This window comes from Mytilus californianus, unplaced genomic scaffold (genome assembly GCF_021869535.1).
Source record: "Mytilus californianus isolate M0D057914Y unplaced genomic scaffold, xbMytCali1.0.p SCAF_11, whole genome shotgun sequence".
NCBI classification, from domain to species: domain Eukaryota; kingdom Metazoa; phylum Mollusca; class Bivalvia; order Mytilida; family Mytilidae; genus Mytilus; species Mytilus californianus.
The window spans coordinates 4,018,418-4,044,021 of record NW_026262593.1 but is presented as its reverse complement, the minus strand read 5'-3'; the positions used below and the strand labels follow the sequence as shown (position 1 = coordinate 4,044,021).

The following is a 25,604-nucleotide window of genomic DNA, read 5'->3' as shown; positions in this document are numbered from 1 at the left end:
GTGTGTGCTTTATTAAATACGACTTTATCCTATGGCAAATACTCTATTACCCTCACGGAGACGCTTGATCAAGTGTGCGCTTTATTATATACGACTCTATCCTATGGCAAATACGGATGGTTGTTATGTACAAGACGTCATAGTTTATTACTTTGAATTTGAAATTTAATCGACAGTAATAACAGAACATTCAGTATAATAAATTACATAACACATATCTGAGAGGGTGATAGAGCAGATTGTTACCCCTCGAAAAGACCATGTCAACCTCGGCTTTGCTTCAGTTGACAATGTTTTCTCGGGGTAACAATCTGCTCTATCACCCTCTCAGCTATGTGTTATTTATATATTGGTATATATTTCTTTTATTTCAGATGTGAAGAAGATCCGAATGCTTCAAATTTTGCATACTAAAGCTTTATGTTTCAATGACATCATTTTCAATTGTCCTTGATTTAATTTTCGTTGTTTCGTTTGTGTATAGGCTGATTGTAGGGTGCACATGTCCGACCGGTAGGTTTCAACTAACCTTTTGTCAATGTTATATTTTTATGGTTCGGTTTTTTATCTGATGGTTTTTAAGCAATGGGTCAACTACAATTAGCGTATGCAGGGCTTGTTATTTCTACTAGAATATTGAACGGGGTTCATCTAACATTGACCTTATTTTCATGTGCTTATTTTTCATGAGATTTTGGTGGGGTTTTTTTTAATAATCTCATAGTAGACCAAGTATATTTTCTGAAATGATTGTAATGTGAACATACTATTCGCAAATAGTATGTCTGAAATTTAATACATTTTTATAGTTTATTTGTTTTTCTTAATGAGTGTGGTATCTTAGATAATAACCAATAGGTGGACAATATTGGATGATTGCAATATATAGATGTCTAATTGCATGTAAACTGACACTGCCCTTACTTTCGTCATTCATCGATCAATCATGAGTTCTCGACATAGGCTAGATTTAATTTATGTATGATTTACATATCCGACAAGAAGTGGCAATCTGACCTTGACCTCAGTTTCATAGTTCCTTGGTCAATTTTAAGTATTGGTGGTTATAGGTCTGTATCTCGGATAATAATTAAAACATTCATGAAAGATACCATGCAGATGTATAACTGTATTCTCCAAACTCGCGTTTCCCTACAAAGGATTCATCAGTGACGGTCGATTTAAAAAAAAATGGAACTTAGAATAATTGGTAAGATTGTCAAAGAAACCCCTCTCTACAAGAGACCAAATGTATTTGGTGATAGAGACTACATGACACCGTTAGAAACTCAACGCGGAGCAGAAATCTTCACCTCATATACAATCAAAAACGTGAAAATCGTCGGCATCATTTATATTGCATAAACCTAAAAACCGAAAAGATAGCGTCAGAATAGATATAAGAAGATGTGGTATGAGTGCTAATGAGACAACTCTCTCATCCAAGTCACAGTTTGTAAAAGTAAACCATTATAAGTCAAAGTACAGTCTTCAACACGGAGCCTTGACTCACACCAAACAGCAAGCTATAAAGGGCCCCAAAAATGACATGTGTAAAACCATTCAAAGGGGAAAATCAACGGTCTAATCTATATAAAAAACGAGAAACGAGAAACACTTATGAACCAAATCAACAAACGACTGAACATCAGACGTCTGTTTGACCTTGATCAATATTGTTATAGTCAAGTTTTTCAGATACTTTTACTAATCGGTAAACTTGACTTATTTTGTTGACCCATTTTCTTCAAGACTATTTTGCCGACAATAAAAACAATTTTCCAATCATGATTTCTTTGATAGAGGGTTGCTGCTCACAAAGAAGCTGTTAAACCAAGAAATCCAAGTGGTGAAGTTGAAATCATCCCCTCGTAAGTTTTACGGACGCCATCAAGAATTGGTTGACCGTTATGGAATATCTGTTCACATATGATAGTGGATAGGTTTCAAATGTCTTAACTACAAGCCCGTCCCCTTTTCCCTGAATGTGGCCTACCGAATTAGACTTTTTACCGGCTTTGTACTAACACGAGCAGCACGATGAGTGCCACGTGTGTAGCAGGAACTGCTTTTAAAAAAAGAAGATGTGGTATGATTGCCAATGAGACAACTCTCCACAAGAGACTAAATGACACAGAAATTAACAGCTATAGGTCACCGTACGGCCTTCATCAATGAGCAAAGCCCATACCGCATAATCAGCTATAAAAGGCCCCGAAATCACAAATGTAAAACAACTCAAACGAAAACTAACGGCCTAATTATTATACAAAAAAATTAACGAAAAACAACAGCAACAAACACCAACCACTGAATTACAGGCTCCTGACTTGGGACAGAAAACATACATGTTACCCTTCCTAAGCACCTGATATCACCCCCAGTTTTGCTCAGTATGTTATGTTTTGTGTACTTTAATTGTTTGTGTGTTTGATTTTTTCTTTTTTAGCCATGGTGTTGTCAGTTCATTTTCGACTTCTGAGTTTCAATGCCTCCTTGGTATCCTTCGCCTCCCTCTTTAGATGGAACATTTCTGCTTGAAACCTTAGATTTTCCATTTTCCTTATCTATCTGTAAGCTTGAAACATTGTGTATGGTTTTATCCTGAGAAAATGCATAGCATCCTTCAATTTCGTTCAGATTAAGAAATTTTTGCCAAAGTTGAAGGACTTAAAATAAATAATTGCTCTGAAATGTCAATTTTACATCTTTTTTGTATCGAGGCATAATTATTATTTATTAATTTCAGCTGTTTAATTTATTTATGAATTCGTTTCAGACTAGTGATTTGTTGCCTTAGTTATGGCCCTTGAAAAAAGAAACTTTGAAAATATGTAGATACAAGTATTGTTACGATTTGCATGCATAAACTAACGAACTCGTGGTTGCAAATTCAGAAAATGCCATTAGCGTTAAATATCGATCATTCCCGGGCTTGAGCGAGCTTTTTTTCTGTAGTATGGGGTTTACTCACTGTTAAAAGCCGACCGAAAACTGGTTTATAATTATCACACTTATGATTATTGGCTTTACTGGATAGTCATCTAATGTACAAATATACCATACAAGTTTTACACGAAACCATTGGATTGGCATGAAATTTCTGATGTCTTCTGATATTTTTAGTCAATAAGAAGTTAAACTTTTCGCTATACGGTATTTGCATGTATAGATTAAAATACAAAACATAAGAAATAAAAAATTCTGATAAAAAAGTTTTAATGAAAGAAAAATGCATCTTCCTGATGTGTAAAAACACGGTAAATACATTTAGAAAAGTGTCTTTTGTACCACCTTCAGAGGTATCTTTCCTTAAAAGTCAAAACGTATAGTCAAATTGGTAGGAAAAGAATTGTAAAAATTATATGACATTAATATGTGTTCTTAAACATACAAATTCCTCTTATTGTTTAAAATGTTATATATGTTTGAATGAATTGTACAAGTAATCCATACTTTCACGACTAACGTAAAATGTAATTTTCGCGAGGTCAAACTATGACATATCAAGAAATGACTGGTTTTTTTTTGTGTGATTTAAACTGATTTAACATGAAAAAGAGTACATGGGGCCCCCTTTTTTAAATTGCAATATGTTTGATTACGTATGAAGATTATTTGTACCAATTTTAATGAAAAAGTCAACATTGATTTTTTTTTAAATTTGATAAATATACTGCAAGAATGTCGTTTTTCCTAAGATTCCGAAACTAAGTTAAACATTAACTATTTTCAAAGAATTGTTGAAGATACTAAGAGATGAGTAAAGAAGATTTTCATAATTTTTTAACAAAAATCCGCTTGTGTTTATCTGTTGAAATAAAAAAAAGGTGTGTCTATCAAAAGGATAGAAATGTCCAAAAAAACCGAAATTTTGACCCCTTTTATCTCTTAAAGTAGCACATGAAGGTATATTTTTATTGCATAATTGAATTGCTTAGGTGAAAAACTATAGCTTGTATGCAAATTTTTGTGAAATGGGATCGAAACTGTATTGTATGCCATTAAAGAGAAACTATTTAATTTTTGAATGACCAGATTAATGTTAAATATACTTGAAAGTTCATTCACTTTAGCTTAAATGTTTTACCTAGTATATGCAAGTCCTTTTTTGATACCGGTAGGTGTAATCTACAAGATCCCACAAGGTAGTAAAATTAAAAATTTCTCCGTCTTATCTTCTTATGATAAGGGGTTCCAAAACAATCTGATAACCTCTACATAAATCTCTATAAAAAGTAAAATTCGTAAAAGGTAAATGAATATTTGTAAACATCATATCAAAAACTTTAAATGGAAAGTTAAAAAGTAACACAACTTCAAAAAAAAAATGTTGAAATTAATTTAAAAAGCACCTCTGGCAAAAGGGAAACAAACTACTAGGCTGTACCAACTGGTTTGCTGCCTTACCTTAGGTATACTAATTGGTGATTGAATGGGGGCAGCAACCCAAAAACGCGTTGTCTGATGTGTCTGAAAAATTTCGAGCAGATATACCTTGACCTGATGAACATTTTTACTCCTTGTCAGATTGGCTCAAAATGCTTTAGTTTCAGAGATATAAGCCAAAATCTACATTTTACCCCAATGTTCAATTTTTAGACATGGCGGCCATCTTGATTATTTGGCGGGGTCATCGGATACTTTTTTGAAACTAGATTCCCTAAGGATGATTTTGGCCATATTTGCTTTAATTTCGCCAGTAGTTTCAGAGGAGAAGATTTTTGTAAAAGTTAACGACGACGACGAATACAAATTGATGAGAAAAGCTCACTTAGCCCTCTGGGCCAGGTGAGCTAAAAAAGAAAAACGGACAAAAAGCAACGGACAAAAAGCAAAAGTGTCGGACAATAAGCAAAATTATCGGACAAAAAGCAAAACGGACATACAGCAACGGACAAAAAGCAAAAGTGTCGGACAAAAAGCAAAATTATCGGACAAAAAGCAAAACGGACAAAAAGCAACGGACAAAAAGCAAAAGTGTCGGACAAAAAGCAAAATTATCGGACAAAAAGCAAATGCGGACAAAAGGCAAATTGCGGACAAAAAGCACCGTATCACACGTGTTTCCGTGTTTCGACATTTTTTTTCTCGTTTTCTCGTGTTTTGTTCGATGTGCGTGCTTCGTGTTTTCCCTTAATTATTTTCCGTGTTTCGTGTCGGTACTCTTATTTTCTCATGCTTGTCCCGCATTTGATTAAAAAGTAAACCGGGACTAATTCAAAGTCAGCCCAAATATTGTTTTGAATTATAAACTAATCCCAAGATATTAATTAATAGCCTATTGTATTACTATGATAATCGGATGCAACTAGAGGACGCTAAAAGTGACCACATGCATGAAGGGTTGCCATGTCCATTTATAATGACTGCATGATCTCCAACAACGGCTGAGTAATAACGATTGGTACTTTTTTCCTTAATATTTACGATTTTATTCCTTGGCTTCGTTTTTCCAGAGTGTTTTTTTTTTTCGTGCAACGTTTTTGCGATTTGTTATTTCACGTGTTTCCGTGTTCAGACCCTCCCTTTTACCACACTCTATTTAGATACCGAATTGTACAAAAGTAAACGATTCCATAATAATGGAATTCATGATGTTAAGTCACATATATTAAAAACACAGAAACGTATCAATATTTACCAATCACTAGTGCACATCCAACACACACATAAATTTAAGAGCATTACAGTGTGTGAATAATATAAGAAATTTCTACTTCTACCACTAAATGACCACCGTCATTTGGTTGACTATCCTGTCACTGTTTGGTGTGCGCTTGCATACTTAACAAGTCAAAAAATAATTTTAACAGAAAGGAAATAATTTGTGCTGTACATAACATTTATACATGGTGCAAATAAAAACATGAGACTTGAAAATTAATGTGCATGCAGTAGTCTCTTGAACGAGTCAAGACTTTCTGCAGCGGTCACTGAAATAATAGTGACATCAATGAATTAAATAAACATTTAATTAACTTACAAAATAACGTAATTGATAGAGAATACTGTAAAAAGGAAACAGTAAAAGTTGTAAAAATGTATATTAAAGAACAGTCTTTATTTTACTTGTTTTATTTTCATTTGAAACAGATTTATAACGAATATTATCTGATTTGTCAAAATGACAAGTGTGCATTTATTGTTACAAATCAAATCCGAAAGCCCACTATAACTCATTATGTAGAAACCACAGCACTATTTGTGAATATCTAGACACAGATGTTTGATACCATAGGTCGTTATAATTAAATCTTGACCATTTAACTTTCACTTGTTTATCAAAGGGTACAACAGTTAACTTTGCTCAAGTCAGTAAACCCTTGCAATGCATAAAATGTAGCTTTACAATAAATATACATGTTTGAAAAGGATCTATAGATTGTTTATTATCATATAATAGATAATTATAAGTGAATTAGCGATCTTCGAAAATTCTTTATTGCCATGTTTTAAATATCTTAGATACACCGTATGGAGGTGCTCTTAATTGCAGGAAGCTAATACAGATAAGATGAATAGGTGTTCCGAATGAACAATAATTTAGCTTCCGAATATTCCTCCATAGACTATATTTCTAACTAATAAATATGCGTGAACCCTCAGGGGTTCACGCAATAAAATATCTATCAAGTATAAAAAAGAAGATGTGGTATGATTGCCAATGAGACAACTGTCCACAGGAGACCAAATGACACACAAATTAACAACTATAGGTCACCGTACGGCCTTCAACAATGAGCAAAGCCCATACCGCACAATCAGCTATAAAAGGCCTCGAAATGAAAATGTAAAACAATTCAAACGAGAAAACTAACGGCCTAATTTATGTACAAAAAATGAACGAAAAACAAATATGTAACACATAAACAAACGCCAACCACTGAATTACAGGCTCCGGACTTGGGACATCACATACATACAGAGTGTGGCGGGGTTAAACATGTTACCGGGATCCCAACCCTCCCCCTAACCTGGGACAGTGGTGTAACAGTACAACATAAGAACGCACTATAAAAATCAGTTGAAAGAGGCTTAACTCATCAGATGGATAAAAATACAAATACTACAAATACTATAAATACAAGGCATGTATAACTGTTGAAGCGTTGAACGAGGTGATAGCATGTTTATCTTTAATATCCTACTATCTGACGAGTATCGAGGTTCGTTAGAGAGAAGTCAAGATTTTAATTATACAATTTACTGTATTAATGGTGCATGCATTATGTATCATAAAAGCTAAAGCTGCAGAAATATTATTTACGAAAGTTATATATCACTTAATTCTATTAAATGTTATTTGTTTCAATTTCAAATTATAATGCTATTGTCATGTCCAATGTTTCTGCACTTCGGGGCCCTTAATTGGAATAAAACACATATTCCATAATGCTTCATGGATGTTTCCTGTTGCATAGCAAAATAAAAACATTTTTCATAAATAAACCCCTTTGCCAATATAGAATGCACAATGCATCGAAAAAGAAAATAACAATGATGTCCTTATTTTTGTGATACATATATTTGAATACTATAATTTTTGACGGGGAAAGCATGTTCTGGATTTTTCAAATAAGATATTAGAGAAGAAATAAATGTAAAACAATATAAAAACGTTACAGAAATAGCTATAATTTAAAACATTGATCTCAAGAAAAAGCCAGGGTGTTATGATATAGAGGAAAATGATGATGGAAGTTTTAAACGACCTTGACTGGCTATACAACCCTCTCACGGTCGGCAAGAGGAAAATATTGAATAAAACGTCAATATAAATGTTAGCCTTTGACTGACAGCTACTTGCTTACCATCAATTTACAAATTTCAAAAGTATGCTTAAGACGCAAACAAGATTGAAAAATGCAAATTTTCAAATTTCTCAAATGCAGAGAGCAAGAGAATGTTTCAATCATGACATGGCATCTAGGCACTCCAGTGCAGAGAAAAGAAATACAAATTCTAGTCTGATTAACCCTAGCACGAGAATAACCGGAAGCAGTAACCAAGAAGAGGCTGTATTTTAGGTTATAATACACTCTCTGTGTTGTATAAGTGACAATAAACGGTTTCCGTTATTTCTACTTCCCAAGATTTAAAAGCATTGACATGAAAATCGTTGCTTTTTCATATCAGAATCAATAAATACTGTAGACATATTAAACGTTATCTTTACGGAGTAGTGAACATAAGAATGAACCCTTGTGATGAAAGAGACGATTATTTAGAGCTAATAAGAAAGATGTTCTTGTGAAAAGTTCGTACGGTTCGTGCCTCTGCTGCTGTCGATCTTGCAGCGTTATTATCGTCTGCAAATTAGAGGACACCACGAGGCAGATATTATAAATGAAAATTGTCTGCAAAATTCAGTCATGTTCATTAAATCAATTAAAATTAAAACATACATTTAATTTGGTTCATTTGGCATTTATGAGGGTCTGGATAGGATTTAAAGAATATAGAACATAAAGGTGGTACATAACACTGCAGGGAGATAACTCTGTAAAAATCAGCTGAACGTTTTAATCACGGTCAACTGTTAAGGAGAAATATTAAGCTTCTCAATTATCAAAATTAGTGTTTGTCAAACTGCTATATATCCAATGAAATTTTTATATTTTTGACAAAATTTTTTGAAAATCAAACGAGCCAAATTAATTTTAGTCAAGGTGTTTGGTATCAACTTAAGCCAAATCTACAGAAAAATAGGCCAAAAAAATAAGGAAGAGAGAAAAATAGGCCAAAAATTTAAAAAGTAGAGAATAATAGGAAATAAATATCAGAAAAATTGAAAAATTACATAAAAATTGAAAAATACAAAAAACCAGACCCTCATTTATAGCTCAATTTTATCGAAAGTTATTCTCACTCTCTTGGATCTTCACTACTGTTAAGTCAAACGAATTTATTGAAAAACAAAAAAAGACAGTTAATCAATTTTAATTAGATTTTCTCTATGTTCTTAAGTGATTGATACATTATTGGATACTCTCTTGGATTCCTGGTAAATTAAAATAGATCTAGGTCAATCGGAGCAATGTTTCTGACGTTTATATATACCATACAGAATAGAAAATGATATATTTATATACAGCGTTTAAAAAGACCATTGAAACTTATTAACTGGGCTAAAGCTGATGATCTGTAATCATATGAATAAAAAAAAGTTTGTGCTAGTTCAAGAAATAAAATTAATCAATTTATTACCAAAGATTTTCAGATAAAAAAAAACCTGGATAAATATTGAAAAACTGAAATTAATCGTTACTTATTGAAAAAATGCTATGCGTTCGTCTCTGAAGGATCATGGATATGACGAAAAGAAAATACATTTCCTTATACCTCAACTCATTTTCTATTTGAGTGGTAAAAAAGAAAGAAAAATCGTATTTACATTGGCAAATCATACACATTAACACTTTTTAAAGTTCAACAAGTTAATTTCTATTTTACTGAATATTATTCATTCCAGTTTACATTTATTTGAGATAATTGTAAACAGTTCAAGAATAGTTGCCTTTTAGTTTAATGAGTGTTCTATGCATAAGATATATGATGGGTAGATGCATATCATGCAAATGGGGTAAATGGTGTGCCATTAAATCCTGTTTCACCAAAACTTACAGTAGAAATAGCCCCTATGAAGTCAGGAATAAGACATCTATATTATAGACATACCGGTCTTTTTATCTCTTTTCGTCCGTCCGTCTGTCCTTACTGGTACGTTTTACAATAACTCGAGTCTGCTTCAACAGAACTTAGAAATAATTCTAAGTAGCGTTTTGTTCTTTAAATTCAATTCATTTTACATTTTTCTACTTTTAAATTTGTCTTTCCAGGTATATGGAACTTTTATCCTTACATATTTTATGCACGTATCGTGACAACTCAATATTGCTTGGTTCCTGACCCCATAAAAGCAAGGGCAATTTCATTTTTATGATTTTAAGTTTTCCGTTCCAAAGTTATGGGACTTGTGTCACTGAAAATTCATCAGTCAGGAGTACTAAAAATCAAAACTTACATTTGCTCCGTTGGAGCTGTACAATTGTTATCACGATATATTGCCTGCAAAGAAAAGCTTTTAGTTTCGAAAATTTTGCAATTTTACTCTAGACCAATCTGCTTAAAATACATATCCTTCGTTCAAGCTTTGCTAACACGGATCCGAATATTCCGTTTTACTTTCTGTTTTTGTGATTTTTATATCAGCCAATGAAATTTCAGCCTTCAAATTTTTTGAAGATGCCTTTTGTTTCATTTCGACAAAAACAATAGCATCCCGAGAGATAATCAAAGCCGAAGGTAAAACGTAACGTTTTCAGATCCTTGTAAGCGAAGCCATTTTAATCAGATTGACTCTAGACATATATGACTTATCAAATTATGTGTAATTTGTTGCAAGTCTTGTGAAAAATCCGATTTCTACTTTAATTATTTGAAATAAGTATTTTGACCCTGTACAATCCTATCATTATATAAGGAACGCACCCTCTTTCCTTTGTCTCCTTCGTTGTCTTAGTTTAGATGTTAAACAAAGAAGATGATTTTATATTTTCGACTTAGCCATAAAATTAATATGCATTAAGTAGAAAACAACCAAGCAATATTAAACAATCTATTAAACGGAGTTATTTTAAGTCTTGTATTCACAAACTCTAAGCTATTTTATTTACCTGAGTTGTTGTCAGATCTCCAACAGTCACTACTTGTCTGAACTCAATAAGGACGTTTGCCTTTCATTCAAACATCCCAAATTTACACTACGCTGGTTTTTCGTAAAAATATGTTTACTACTGTTGCCTTTATTTAGAGACTATTTAAGTTTTTAGCATGTATGAACTAACAATCGTCGACTTTTAACTCTTTGAACTTGTTGAAGCTGAACCCAAACTTAAAAAACAGCATTAATGTTCATGTACATGATATATCAATTTTCATTGTAACACTTTTTCATATTAATTGTGGTATGTTAACATATACGCATATTATGTAACGTGATATTAGGATTACGCCTTGGTATGAATATTAAATCTTCTCCCCTTTCGCAATCTCATTACAGTTGTTATCTCCCCTTTCACCAACTTATTACAGTAGTTGTCTCCCATTTCGCCAACTCATTACAATGGCTAACGTTGCTTAATATCGGTTTATGTTTTTTATTTAAAGAGATGCCCTTGTTCCTTGTTGATATTAATGAAAAGTCGTTTTATAATGCACTGAACGACATATCTAAACATTATATAACAAAACTATGCTAAAAAAATACAAAAGAATTCTAGAACAAAATTTCATATCTCATTACAAAATGTTGTATCGGTAATAAGAGATTACAATTGCTAGAATCGGGTTTGACAAGGATTGTATATATACATTATTGCATTACCAGCTGGTAACTAAAAGGTAATCTTTTATAATAATGAAGACTACCATCAGAAAGCAATTTATCTCATATTAATTTTGTATTATATTATGTTACATACATATTAGAATGAAAACACTGATGTAACATTAACATGATAATTCACAATGTAAGAGAAAGTAAAAAGATATATCAACCAATCCAGACATATTATTCCGATCAGTATGCGCTCTTACCTCTCAATGTTGTGTGTATGGTGGAGAAGCAGCAAACACAAACACTTTTTGAAAATAGTTTGTTCAATAAAAGACACACAAAAGCTCTCTTTCAATATCAATTTAATGTACAAATATGTGATATGAATCTCGATAAAACAACTATGAGTTTCTTGTCTTTTGTTCAGACTACTAAGATCGGTCCAGATCAAAATGGAAGCTTAAGTTAAATTACCGGTGCCTTTTGGCGTACCCACATTACACACAATATACCGGTAGCTAAATATATCAAATAGTTCCAAGGAGAACTGATAAAACTTCAAAATACAAACTTTGTCTAAGGGAATTACTTTATAATTAAGTATGAGTTATGCACACGAAAGAGATAATTTACTAAATTCCAAAATAATTCAATTTGTTAGATTAAACAACGACTGAAAACACCGAAAAGACAAGAGCATATCAATTAATAGATTGATTGACCAATTGTTCGGTGTTTAACGCCGCTTTCAGTACTATTGGCTATATTGTCGCTGCTAGCTTTGATAGGTGGAGGAAGCCGGAGTACTCAGAGAGAACCACCAACCTTCGGCAGGAAAATCCTAACCCTAACCATATCCTAGTCAATTAAGATTGGAGTCGAACGCACCTGCCACGTGCGGGATTCAAACTCACAACATCCATGTTGACAGGCTAGTGATACAGAAAATGAACTAATAAAAAAACTCGGCCACCCAATTAATGAAAAACATGGTTACCGACTGCCATTGTTCGTTTTAGAATCTTAAAGGTTGTGTAAAATACCATTGTTCGTAGCCTAAAATCAGCAATTGGTTACAAACCTGTTGATCAGTAAAATTGGTATCGTTAATGCTATTTATGTTGATAACATAACATGCGCGGAACCACTCACATTAAGTTTTGAATCCGATTCCTTACCTGGAAGAAAAAGGATAAGAAATCGCAACACTTTGCTGTACGCTTTTTAAAAAATAATCCACAATACACTTGATTCTGAAGCTTTGTATTGGGTAAATGTTTATAAAGGAAATGTAATAAGCTGTTATGACGTCTTTATCATATGAAGTAGACATCTCATTTGGTTGTTTTCAGTAACTTACCCTCTGTCATATCGTATGACATATACATATCTAAATTAATACGTAACGCTCGTACATTTTCACACGGACTTCATTAATAGGGGTCTTCTCCTTAAACAAAAAGTGCTCCAACTGAGTAATGAGGACAATAGACTGACATCGGTACTGTACGAGTTTTACAGTCACCATTACGAACTTATTGACAGACCGATACAATTTGTCGGGGTCTCAACCCATTACCGACATATTTTTGATGTCTTAGATACCAGTATAGGTCGTTTGATCTATAATTTTACCGATTATGTCCTTTTTCGGATGTGAAATTTTGACTGAGTTTGGATCCGCATGACGGGTAATGTATGCATGGCAGGATACTCGTATCCTGCCGACACACCCGGATTTTTTATGGAGTTCATGCGATTCCTCCAGGTTTTTGTTTTTATTTACCCTGATTTGTATCTTTCCAATGGATATTTGAATATCGGTAAACTAATATCATTAGTATATTTTAATCAAAAACGATATTGTCAACATCATGTTTACTGTTAGATATCATTCTATGATACAAATCCTTGAACTGTGTCTTAATTTGAGATATGTATTTCAATAGTAGCACATTGCCAGCCTCGTGGTATCCCATTTTACCCGATTATCATTTAATGAGATCTAAATGAACTAATCAGATACAATGGATGTTGTTTATAGAACAATGTGTGAAACCTTATTTCATGATAGCTTTTCCTGTGATGTGTATTATCACCAATTTATGTACTTTTTTTTCTTCTGACTTTGTCGCCTGGTCTATTATATCCATATTTAAATAATGAGGTCATCAAATGTAACTGGATATTATGCTTTTAAAGATATTATGCTTTATCTTAAAATAAGGACGGATTCCTGAGAGAACTCCCTTCTAAATTATTGAAATGTATCGTTTATTATGCATTTACCATATTATGATAGTAACATAACACCATCACGGTTATATCTTATATAAAAGATGGTATGATATGAGGAAGAACAGCTTTGTTTCTAAAAATACTTCTATTTAAGTGGCAGTATCTACAAGTGTCAAAAAAAAATTGGTTGACCATTTCTTTAAAGAATATAGTATTATTTTGTATATAAAATATGAATGAAAGGTAATTTGGTGTAAATCTATTTTTACGTTCTTTTATTGATGATTTACTTTTTATCACGAAGTTGAATTTTTACTGGTCCGACAAATATTTATTTGAAAACCTGATAAATATTCACAAAACCCTGGACTGACACTATTAATGCACAGGCGTACATATTTCTATTGAATAAGATAACGACATGGAACCGTGGTTAACCGACAACTTTGACGAATACGAAAAAAATGTTCGTATCGAAGTTCAAGCGAGATTTGTTAAGACTACGATATATATACGGAAAGTTGTCATCGGTAGACGAGTTTAAAGGCTTCAATGCATTTGGATTGGTAACAAAGTTGTAAACGACTTCCCTAAATGTACTCAACGGACTAATGTTTCATATGAATTCACAATTATACTTTTGAGAGACGCTAAGAACTCAATAAGAATGTGATTGTGTAGTAGAAGTCATTTCATGATTAGAGCAATGTTGTAATTCACTCTATAAGATAAGTGCAGAATATAAGATTTTGCTGGAGAAAAAATCACTGTAAACCGACGTTGTCAGCTGAGAGGCCTAATAAACTGTACACTTTACAGAACAATACTATTTTTAGTAAATTATGTTGTATGTCTTTGCTGTATGTTTACACAGTTTTGGCTGCTGGATCCCAATTACTGTCACAGTAACCTATTATATCAGTTTGGGTTGTCCATCCAATTTTGTCAATACAACGGATATTGGAGGTTTAGCTAGCTAAAGCCAGGTGCAACCCACAATTTTCTTCGGATAATACCTGTACCAAGTCAGGAATATGACAGCTGTTTCCCGCTCGATCCGTTGCTTGATAAACGTGTGATTTTTATCAGTTTTTATGGACTACCCCTTTTTTTTATACGTTTTTTTTCCCGGTTTGAATTGTATTACATTTGTCATGTCCGGGTGTTTTTACTTCTTGAATTGCTATGTGGTATGGATTTTCCTCATTGTTGAAGACCGTATTTTGGCCTATAGTTGCTAACATCTACCTAATTTGGTCTCTAATGGAAAATTGTCTCATTACCAATCATACCACATCTTCTTATCCTTATATGATAAGATTATTGATCAATCAATGAATTTTTTGTCGATAACATTAAAATTTGAGAGGATTTTGAATAGTTCTATTATGACAATAATCCCTTCCGTGCCTCACCAACTCTAAATAAAAATTCGTACCAATTATACAAAGAGTATAATTCTACTAATTTATCATTAAAAATCTTGAGATTAAGATAGAGTGCATAAGACAAATGAAATAAACTCAATTCGAATACTGAAGTGAAATTAAAGTTCTGATTATATATGCATCAAGAAGGTCTAGGGTAACGGTTCTTGCATAATTGATAAGGCCTGGCCTAACAGATGACACAACACAGGGGGTTTGTACTTGATTACATCCATTAGAGTCCTGAAAAGGAGGCAAAACATACTTTGTGTATTGATATTTATAAAATTACCGCATTTTCACGGCTTTTCATCACTCTCATAATTACTTCCGACTAAAGCAATGAAAACATGCATGGTATATAGTAAAATAACAAAAATACCGAACACCAAGGAAAATTCAAAACGGAAAGTCCCTTGTCAAATGACAAAATCAAAAGCTCAAACACATCAAACAAATGGAAAACAACTGTCATATTCCTGACTTGATAACGTTGCACTTAAAAAGATTTGGATTGTTCACTTTACGTATTTTGTTATATATATATCTTAAAAAGTCAGTTTTTCTTTTTGTTTTAGTTAATATATGAATAACATATCATAAAATCTCTAAAATTTAAATTATATACCGTATGAAAACTTTTCGTTAATGATATTTTAATTCCCTCAGCAAATTTGACCTTAGATGGATTGGCTATTAGTTTTGGGCCATCTTTAGTCATATTGCTCTTCGCGTGTTTCGGTACTTTCAATTATGTGACTTTGAGCGCTCATGATGAAGGTTAATCTAGAAAAGCGCGTCGAAAGCATTAATATTATAAAGTGTTACGTTCATTATTTATAGCACTAGGTAGATACCTCAGCTGGTTGACGATTAGTCCCCGAGGGTCAGCTCAGTTGTCAGTGCTTCGGTACTGAAATGCTTTAAAATATACTTTCCTAAATTGTCCGCTTGTCTATTTAGAAATTATTAAGAAACCAAGGTTCCAACTCCCTCGGGCAAAGTCAGCCATGAATTTTATAAAATGTTGTTTTTCTTAATTTTGTTATTTTCAAATGATATAACAGGACTTGAAAACCATATTGGACAATACAACAGACCGCTCAAACCATTAACAAAGATTCTTCCAAAACAAATAGACATACCAGTCTTAGATACATGATTTCTTTTAATAGTTGTTATAGGCATCGAACTAGCTGTCAGTAACAGAGAGTACTCTCAGATTTGTACTTTGTGTCTTTTTTGTTGTTGTTAGGGATGTATAAATACCCTGCCACGTCCGGTTTGTGTTTTTGTTGGATGTTTATCTGCTTTGTATCGATCTGATGAATTAAGCCACTTTCAACTGACTTTTATAGTTTCTTCTTATTTTGTGCTGTACCATGTTAAGGGGAGTGTTGAGCGCTCACAAACATATTTAACCCCGACACATTCTTTATGTGCCTGACCTGTAGTTCAGTGGTTGGCGTTGGATTATGTCATATTTGTTTTTCGTAAGTAGTTTTGTTATAAATTATGCTGTTAGTTTTCTCAATTGAATTGTTTCAAATTTTACATGTCGGGGCCTTTTATAGCCGACTTTACGGTATGGGTTTTGCTCATCGTTGAAGGCCATAAGGTTTCTTATCATTGCTTACATCCACTTCATTCGAACTTTGATGGATAGTTGTCTCATTGGCAATTATACCACATCTCCTTATTTTTATAAGACAACCAAAAACAGGTTGACCAGATTGTCGGATTTGGTGCAGGCACGAAATGTCGCTGGGTTTTACGTCCACACACACCTCAACCTTTAACTATCAAGACCATATACTTATCGTTTGGATGATATCACTATAGACCATTAGGTTGCAGATTACACATTCACTGCTTTGCGTTTTTTTTTTTTTAATAATTGGTTATCAAAGGTACCAGGATTATAATTTAATACGCCAGACGCGCGTTTCGTCTTAATAAGACTCATCAGTGACGCTCAGATCACAATATTTATAAAGCCAAACAAGTACAAAGTTGAAGAGCATTGAGGACCCAAAATTCCAAAAAGTTGTGCCAAATACGGCTAAGGTAATCTATTCCTTGGATAAGAAAATCCTTAGTTTTTCGAAAAATTCAAAGTTTAAACTGCTCATTGCCTTGTTAGTTCGTCTCGAACAAGCTGCATTTTGTTTGAACATATTACCAGCAGATGAAGTTTTAATAACATATTAATCTAATTCAAATATATATTGTACTCGAAATGAAATGTTTTAGCCAATACTACGTATTTAAGAGAGAAGAAACGAGACATAATGTAAAACAAAAGACACCAAACCAGCATAGAACCCTTGACAATCGTTTAAAAAAACTCTTCTATGACGCTTCCCAAACTGACCATTCTGGAAATCCACTAGCACTTTGATACTAAATGACAGGGCTGTGATACATCCGAGGTCTATTAGTCTACCGGCAGTACCATTAAGCCAATGGTGCACGTGGTAACACAAAATTACAACGCCAACATTAATCCGATTAATCATTGTCACAGTTGACGACGGATATGTTCTTATTGTCATAACCACTGTTTTGTCCTTTTTTTCTCGAAGTAACCTACCCAATATAATTGTTTTTTTAGGTTTGTACAGATGCCACATGTTAAGCAGGATCTGTTTCCGACAGGAATATCTAATATCAAACAATGTTTTTGGTAAGATTCATTTTGCTCAGTCTTTCTCTGTTTTTTTTTTTTTTTTAGACTGTAATTTGTTGTTTGGACGTTACTCGTTTTTTCCCTGGCATCGTTAGTTCGTTTTCGACTTTGTTATCTTCCGCCTCTTTGTATATACCAATTTGAAACTAGTATACAATTGATATATGTTGAACGTGCCATGACAATAAGGGAATGTTTAACGACATTAACTACCAATACAGGCCTTGCACTGATGGCATTTAATATTTTTGCAATTATACGCCAATTCAAAACGACCTTTTATGGACAAAAATAAATTTCGTGTATATCAAAAAGACCGTATCAGTGTTAACCTCATTTACTAGTGCATGTATTAAATAATCCATGTATGGTGTTATCCAGTTTGGATTCAGCTAATTTACAATTATCGTATGAGGTCATTTAATGCAAACTATATGTTCAGCATATGTCATGTTTGATCCCAACATGAATTCGTAATTCGTAATTATTGAAAGTCATCATTTTGTATTTACCATAATATCACTGTGTAAAAAGAGGCAGCGGTGTAAATTAGAATTCGAATAAAAATTATAGCATTTAAATGCCTGGTTTGTTTGATGAGTGTTTAGATATAATATTCGTGATACACACAGAGAAATACATTCAGTACATGTATCTATTGACAGCTTAATTAATAAAAGATTAATATATTGGATAAGGTTAACCTTCTCCACACTAAATCATGTTTATACTTATACAGCTGACAATATATTCATATATATTGGAACAAATGTGACATTTTATGAAATAATTAGAAGCATTTCCAACATTGATAATCGACGAGTCAGCGGCAATGATATTCCTCAAGGTTATACATTGATACCAATTCAAACATCAAAAGCAATTGGATGTTTTATTCTTTGCTTTTGAACAAAAGTACATTTGCATACAATGCACTGTTATCGTCAATTCCCAATAGCTAAAAAGAACATATTTAGGTTGTTATACAGATCAAGGCTAGTAATTTCTATGATATATAGCACTGTCGCATTAATACTACAGATCATTGTTAATTTGGTCTTACAGGTTTAATTATATGACTTAAGTTCCTGATTTCACCTACATTGACATAATAATGACTCTGTAATCTGACAACTATTTTTGTTGTACTTACCTATTCATTTGACGACTCTGCAATTACTTTAATCATATGATTTCATTTCCTTTCAAACCAAAAACCAATACATATCTGCTGTTTTATTAACTAACACACACAAAAAAGGGGAAAAACCCTTTTATATTAAAGATAAATAAACTCTTTATACTTTGAACACCAACATAAAGAGTGATAAGCCAGACAGTTAAAAACAATTGTGAAGAATTGAATAACCAGCAGATTATATATCTTCAAATTGATACGATATGCCAGTGCTTACATTTTCCACAATGTATCATGATTTCAGTAAAAAGGGTTGCTGCTTAAAAAGGAAACTATTGAATCAAGGGTTTCAAGTGGTAAAATTTAATTCCATGTGATTAGATTACGAAATATTTGTCACGAAGAGAGAATAAAGCATCCACAATCTCTGACTTTCTCAAACAAATTAGACATCCTTTGTGCTCATATTATAACGGAGGGTTTGTAATGTGATTCTAAACTAATGCATGTTTTCATAGATTTAAAAAAAACCTTTTACCGCTGTTAGCAACTCGTAAATCTTATTTGGATAAACAAACAAAGATGAGTTAAGTCATTTTCAACTTATTTTTTATAGTTGTTCTTATGTTGTTACACCACTGTCCCAGGTTAGGGGATGGTTGAGCGTTCACAAACATGTTTAACCCCGCCACATTATGTACGTGTCTTTCCCAAGTCAGGAGCCTGTAGTTCAGTGGTTGTCGTTGGTTCATGGCTGTCATATTTGTTTTTCGTAAATTGTTTTGTTTTACATTAGGTCGTTGGTTTTCTCAATTGAATTGTTTCATATTTTTTCATGTCGGGGCCTTTTATAGCCGGTTATACGGTATATGTTTTTCTCATTGTTGAAGGCCGTACGGTTCCCTTTAATGGCTTTCATCAACTTTATTTGATCTTTGGTGGACAGTTGTCTCATTGGCAACCATACCTGATTTCCTTATTTTTATAAAGAGGAAATTACCTGACCGGATTCCGGATGAGTAAAACGTTCATTAAATCTAAAAGACAAGTCTGATTTTCCATCTTGGAAGGTCTCAAACAAATTGAGTTTTACTTAGCATTAAATCAGGTGTCAAGAAATTTCCACGTAATGAATAAACAAAATTGCTTTATAATTACTTTTTTTCTGCTTTGTAGCTTCTTCAGATTGCACCATTACATCAATACTGAACATGCATTGTTCCTTGGAGTATAATCTTCAAACTATTAATGTACATATTTTGTAGAATGTCGCATTATTGCATGCTCATAATAAAACCTATTAGGAATGTATTGAACTGAAAGAGGTTTTCATGATTACAAAAAGATAAGTATTAAGTTTGAAAAGAAACACTCCATGTCTTAACAGTCTGGCTTCAACGTTTGACTATCTCCAGAAAAATCTGTAATTTCGTCTCTGAGTAATTTCAAAACAATAACATTTTCTTAGTTTGTGGTTAAATCGATATAGATTTTATAAATATCCATTACCTCAAAAGAAAATATGACAAATCACATTATTCGGTGCAAACGAATCATGTAAAGCAGGGCATTTAATTTTAGGTCAATTTGTTTGATAATAACAATTGTAAATCACAAAATGTCAGAATACATTGAACTGGTTTTCTCGGGTAATTTAATTCTCAAACAAGCCTTAGAAAAATATTTGATAAATGAAATTTTATCATTGTAACTAGGAGTTACGTCAGATGATATATGCCGTCACATATTCATCTGTGCGTTCTACGTCACTGTAAAATGCTAACTGTCCGCGGCCATATCACGGTTAACTTTTAATGTTGATTTTGTATGTATTTACTATTGTTACATTAACTATATAAACGTTATATTGCATTGTCGGAAAACATTAAAGCAAGTTGTACGCGTTTTATCTAGAATGTATAGGCATTGAAAATGCATAGAATTGTCATAAAATAATTTGACACGTATTGTTTTGATTTGTATTGCCTTATTCAACAGACTGTGGTTATGTTGATAAAACGCGTATATTATAGATCTATGACGGATGACCTATTTCGGGAACGATCAATGACATCATAATACATATTATGTCATATCAAAATCTCACTGCAGTCACAGATTATTACTTTATTATTTTGTTATCTTTTTCTTGAGTTTTTACCTTTTCAAACGTTTCTTCAGTTTTATCACAATTATGCATAATTGGAATATAGATTGAGCATAAAATGATTTATGGACGATCTTATCATATTTCATAAATAGATTTACAATGAGATATGCTGAGATATAAGTAATTAAAAAGTTCGATTACAGTAAATGTAACATGAACGCAAGCAGCTACACAAGGTTATGATAGAAATAAACTCATCATAGCTACCAGGATGTAAATTTTATACGCTAGACACGTGTTTCGTCTACAAAAAAAAAACACATCAGTGACGCTCCAACCAAAACAGGTAAAAGAGCCAAATAAAGTAAAAAGTTGAAGGAGAATTGAGGACCCAAAATTCCGAAAGGTTTGTCAAATACAGCTAAGGTAATCTTTTCCCGGGGTACAAAATCCTTAGTATTTCGAAAAATTCCAAGTTTTATAAACAGTTAATTTTATAGAATGACCATATCAATGATAATTCATGTCAACTTAAAGAAAGGAGCAATGTCCATTACCATCAAAGGTGAACAGATTTGCATCCTAAAATTTAAACAGGCAACTATATGGCTATATGCTGTGGCTAATGTTGAATTTGTCATTTGGATAAGATTGCGTTAACCACTTTCTACTACTCTGTAACAACCTCTTTTTCATGTCAAAATTGATCCGCCCAAATTTTTATTAACCCGAAACAACACTTTATGAATAAATCATAAGTTTAACATACAATAAGGTATAAGAACCTAATTATTCATGTACAATAGCCGAAAAACACTAACAATAAATACTGTTTTTTCGTTTACTGTTATATCGTAAAAGGTCAAACATCCATTTTTTTTTAAAAAATCTGTTTGTTTTAAAATCTTTGACTGGCAACATATTTAGTCTTAACCTTTGCACTCCTTTGCAAGGTTAGCAAGAACGGATATGAATATGAATTTATTGAACAAACTTTCAATCTAATAATAAAAAGGCACTTACCTTCTATTTCTATAAGCAGAAAAATAATCCAAACCAAAATTATTACTTGAACACTAAATTTCGTCATGACTCTTATCTAAAATCCAACACTAATACAAGTTGCGCATTTATTTACCTGCGGAATTCTGTATTTAACACATAAAAAGCAATTTGTCTATAAATCCATTTCTATGTGATCGTATTTCCCAGCAGATGGACTACCTTGGATTTATTTAATCAATCTTTTATCTCTCAGTTTGATGGTTTATCTGTGCATGCGTGGTTACAAGTTTTCACATCCTTTATCGCTCATCACTTTTAATATCCTTAATTGAACTAAATTGTCATGAATATATTGTAATCACACGTTACAAGAACAGGCAAGAGATAAACGACCGTCGCATTCAACTTTAAACATCAGTTTTCAGATATATTGTTTGGCTATCAATTCAAATACTACATTTTGTTGGCAAAGCTTTGACAATATTTGCCATTCATGTTAATTTTTCGATGAATATCTAAAAATCTGACAATTGCTGTACATTTTAAAACTCAGCACGTATAACTATGTAACTTAAGCGTGCAGCTGCATGCATATATTTACTGCAGTTTTACAGATCCATTTTTATTTTCTTGACTTCAATTTCTTGGTTCAGATGTAAAATCAGTAATCACAGCTTATGAAAGAACATAATTTTTATTCTTTGATGTACGAGAATCTTAAAATACAAGGTGGTAATTTCATCACAGAAGCAAAGCGAAATTATAAACCAGCATCGATATTATCGTTAGCTTTACTGACTTAAAGGAATCAAAAACGTCATAATTTCAATACAATATTCCAGCATTGTTGTCTCATAGGTATTCATTTCACATCTTATTATTCTTAAATTGTCATTTGATATCATATTTCAACATGAAACTATAAAGGAGATGCGAAAGATAGCAAAAGGACATTCACATTCATAATTCGAAAATAAACTGACAACACCATGGCAAAAAACGAAAAAAAAAGACCAAAAGAAAAACAATACTTTACAAAACACAACACACAAAACATACTGATTAACACCACCAAATACTAAGATGATCTCATGTGCTCCGAAAGTGCAGGAAGATTCATAACGGTACCATACATAATGCAAAAAAAAAAGAAATTCTTACAATCTGGTGCAATACTGTTGGTCGAACTCCACCAAAATATTAGGGTGATCTCATGTGCTCCAAAAGTGCACGAAGATTTATAACGGTACCATACATAATGAAAAAAAGAACTTTTTACAATCTGGTACAATACAATTGGTTCTGTTAATGTAATAACCATTAGCTGACCGATACGAAATTGATTAACCGATATATATATGTCTCTGTGTCACTACGCACAGTAACATGTTTTCGCAGTGGTTATGGATGTTTAGGTATTAGATTAGTCGCCTGATCTGTGAATTTATCGATTGTGTCCTTTACCGATTCTGACATTTCAACTGAATGTGGATTCGTATGCATAACAGGAGACAATTACCCTGTTGACGCATCTGGTCTCGCTCTTTCTGTAGTTTATGCGGTTCCCCCGGTTTTGTTTTTAGCTTGATTTGTATATGTGTGAAGACTTTTATGAAATGTTAACATCGGTAAACAACGATTGCCTCATTTTTACCATACTTTACATGTATCATTATTAAAAGGTTAAGTTAAGTTGGTTATGGTTCGCGTGTTATAATACAGGAATAGAAATACGAGAAATATTTCAAACAGTAATAATGTTGCTATCTCATTGATTTCTAATTATTGTCTATACTAATGATTGGTCTAGTTCTACATATACCACCCTGTTTATCCCATCTTTGAAAAAAAATCTGCCTTGCTTCTCCTTTAGTAACATTTTCATGTTTTATAAGTTTTATATTTTGTCTTTATGTTAACTATGTGGTTTTTGTTTCGTGCCAGTATGATGAGTCAAGTCATTTCAAACTGATTTGAACATGTTACACCACCTAGCCAGGTTAGAGGGGTTTGAACGGTCCCATACATGTATTAACCTGTTATTACTTATGTGCCTATCCCAAGTCAGAAGTATGTAATTCAGTGGTTATAGTTGGTTATTGTCTGTCACTTTTCTTTATAGTTTGTCATAAATCAGGCATTTTGTTTTCTCGTTTGCATTGTTTCATATGTTGTTATGTCGGGCATTACAGTTGACTATACGGTATATGTTGTTTAATTTTTGAAGGCTGTTTGGTTACCTTCAGTTTGTTTTTTGTTTGGTCTCTACTCAGTAGAGTTTCTAGTGAATAATTGTTTCATTCACATTCATATTTCATCCCTTTATTTTTAAACCGTGGCGCAATCTAGTATTTAGATTATGTCACTAAACCCCCAGCGACCGCATATTATAAAAAAAGGCTCACTTGATTACCCTAAAACATTGAAATTGATTATTTTGAAATAAGAAATAATTTTATATAGTGTTTCAATATGACAAAAACAAACATTAATAATATCAATACATGTTCGGACAAAAATTACCAATCGCACGAAGTGAATGGAGTAAAAATCCACCAAGTTCAAAAATAAGATAAGCAAATAAGATGATCGGAAGTAAATTAACAACATTCATGAGTTTTTGCTTGTTAGCTCGAACCAGTGGCCGGGTCCATTTTGACATGTATAGTGGTGTTGATTTCTGTATAGTCTTTAGACCTTACGTTCACTATAAAATTAATAACAGCAATACAAGTGACGTTTGTTTGCTTTAGATTTCGACGAGGGCGTTTAATAACAGCAATACAAGTGACGTTCGTTTGTTTTAGAATTTGACAAAGGAGTTAGGCGATTCTGTGTCATGAAACAATACAGGATATTCGCTTTTATTCCATTCTAGAAACGATGCGTTGAAAATTTTCTATTGTAAGGTTTGCTTTGTTTGCAAACTAATTCATTAAGTCTTTCATGGTAGGTATATTTAAAAACAACAAAACAGGTCAACAAGTAATTACTTACATTTACGTTTTGCATGATATAACTTTACGAACAACCTTTTAACCCTAAAGTAACTTTAATCTAATACGTGAGTAAATATTCTATTATTTATCAAAAATCGCCATCAGATAAATTTTATTATAAACAACCACGATTTTTTCATGAATTAATACCAATGATTTAAGAGCATCAAATGGAGTCTTATTACTACAGACGACGGTTTGAGGTTTCATTTTAAATGATGGAAGAAGAAAATAAGACGACACCAAGGGAGCAATCAACTTTTGAAATACTATCTAACTGTATATAGACGTTATAATATCACATTGTAGATGATTACCAGTTTTATATGTATGAAGAAAATTATTGACATGGTATTAAATAAAGCTAGTGTGTGTTTATACTTTTTATTTTTATGTTTACTTGCTCATTCTCCTAGATTTATAATTTGTTATTTTACCATAATCACGACCGGAAAAACGCCTATGTAATTTAATATTTTCTAGCAAATTCTTACTTTACTGAATACTTTGCTGTCAAAGAAAAAAAGGTCAGAATAAGATGCTGGAGGTATTTTCAGGTAACATTTCCATCTTATTGAGATATTCTTTCTATAAATATTTAAAAACAAAACAATTCATATCTGGAAACGTCCAAGATAACACATTACGGCGTGTTTC

At 32.6% G+C, this 25,604-nt stretch overlaps 1 protein-coding gene across 1 annotated transcript in view; it reads right to left on the bottom strand.

Annotated features, from left to right (window-relative positions):
- Positions 1–22,104, bottom strand: part of LOC127719414 (uncharacterized) — a 119,677-nt gene extending 97,573 nt beyond the window's left edge. The window contains exon 1 of the mRNA XM_052225518.1: positions 21,967–22,104. Coding sequence (XP_052081478.1) covers positions 21,967–22,033 — 67 coding nt within the window. The 5' untranslated portion in view covers positions 22,034–22,104. The remainder of the gene's footprint in view (positions 1–21,966) is intronic.
- Positions 22,105–25,604: the final 3,500 nt, after the last annotated feature.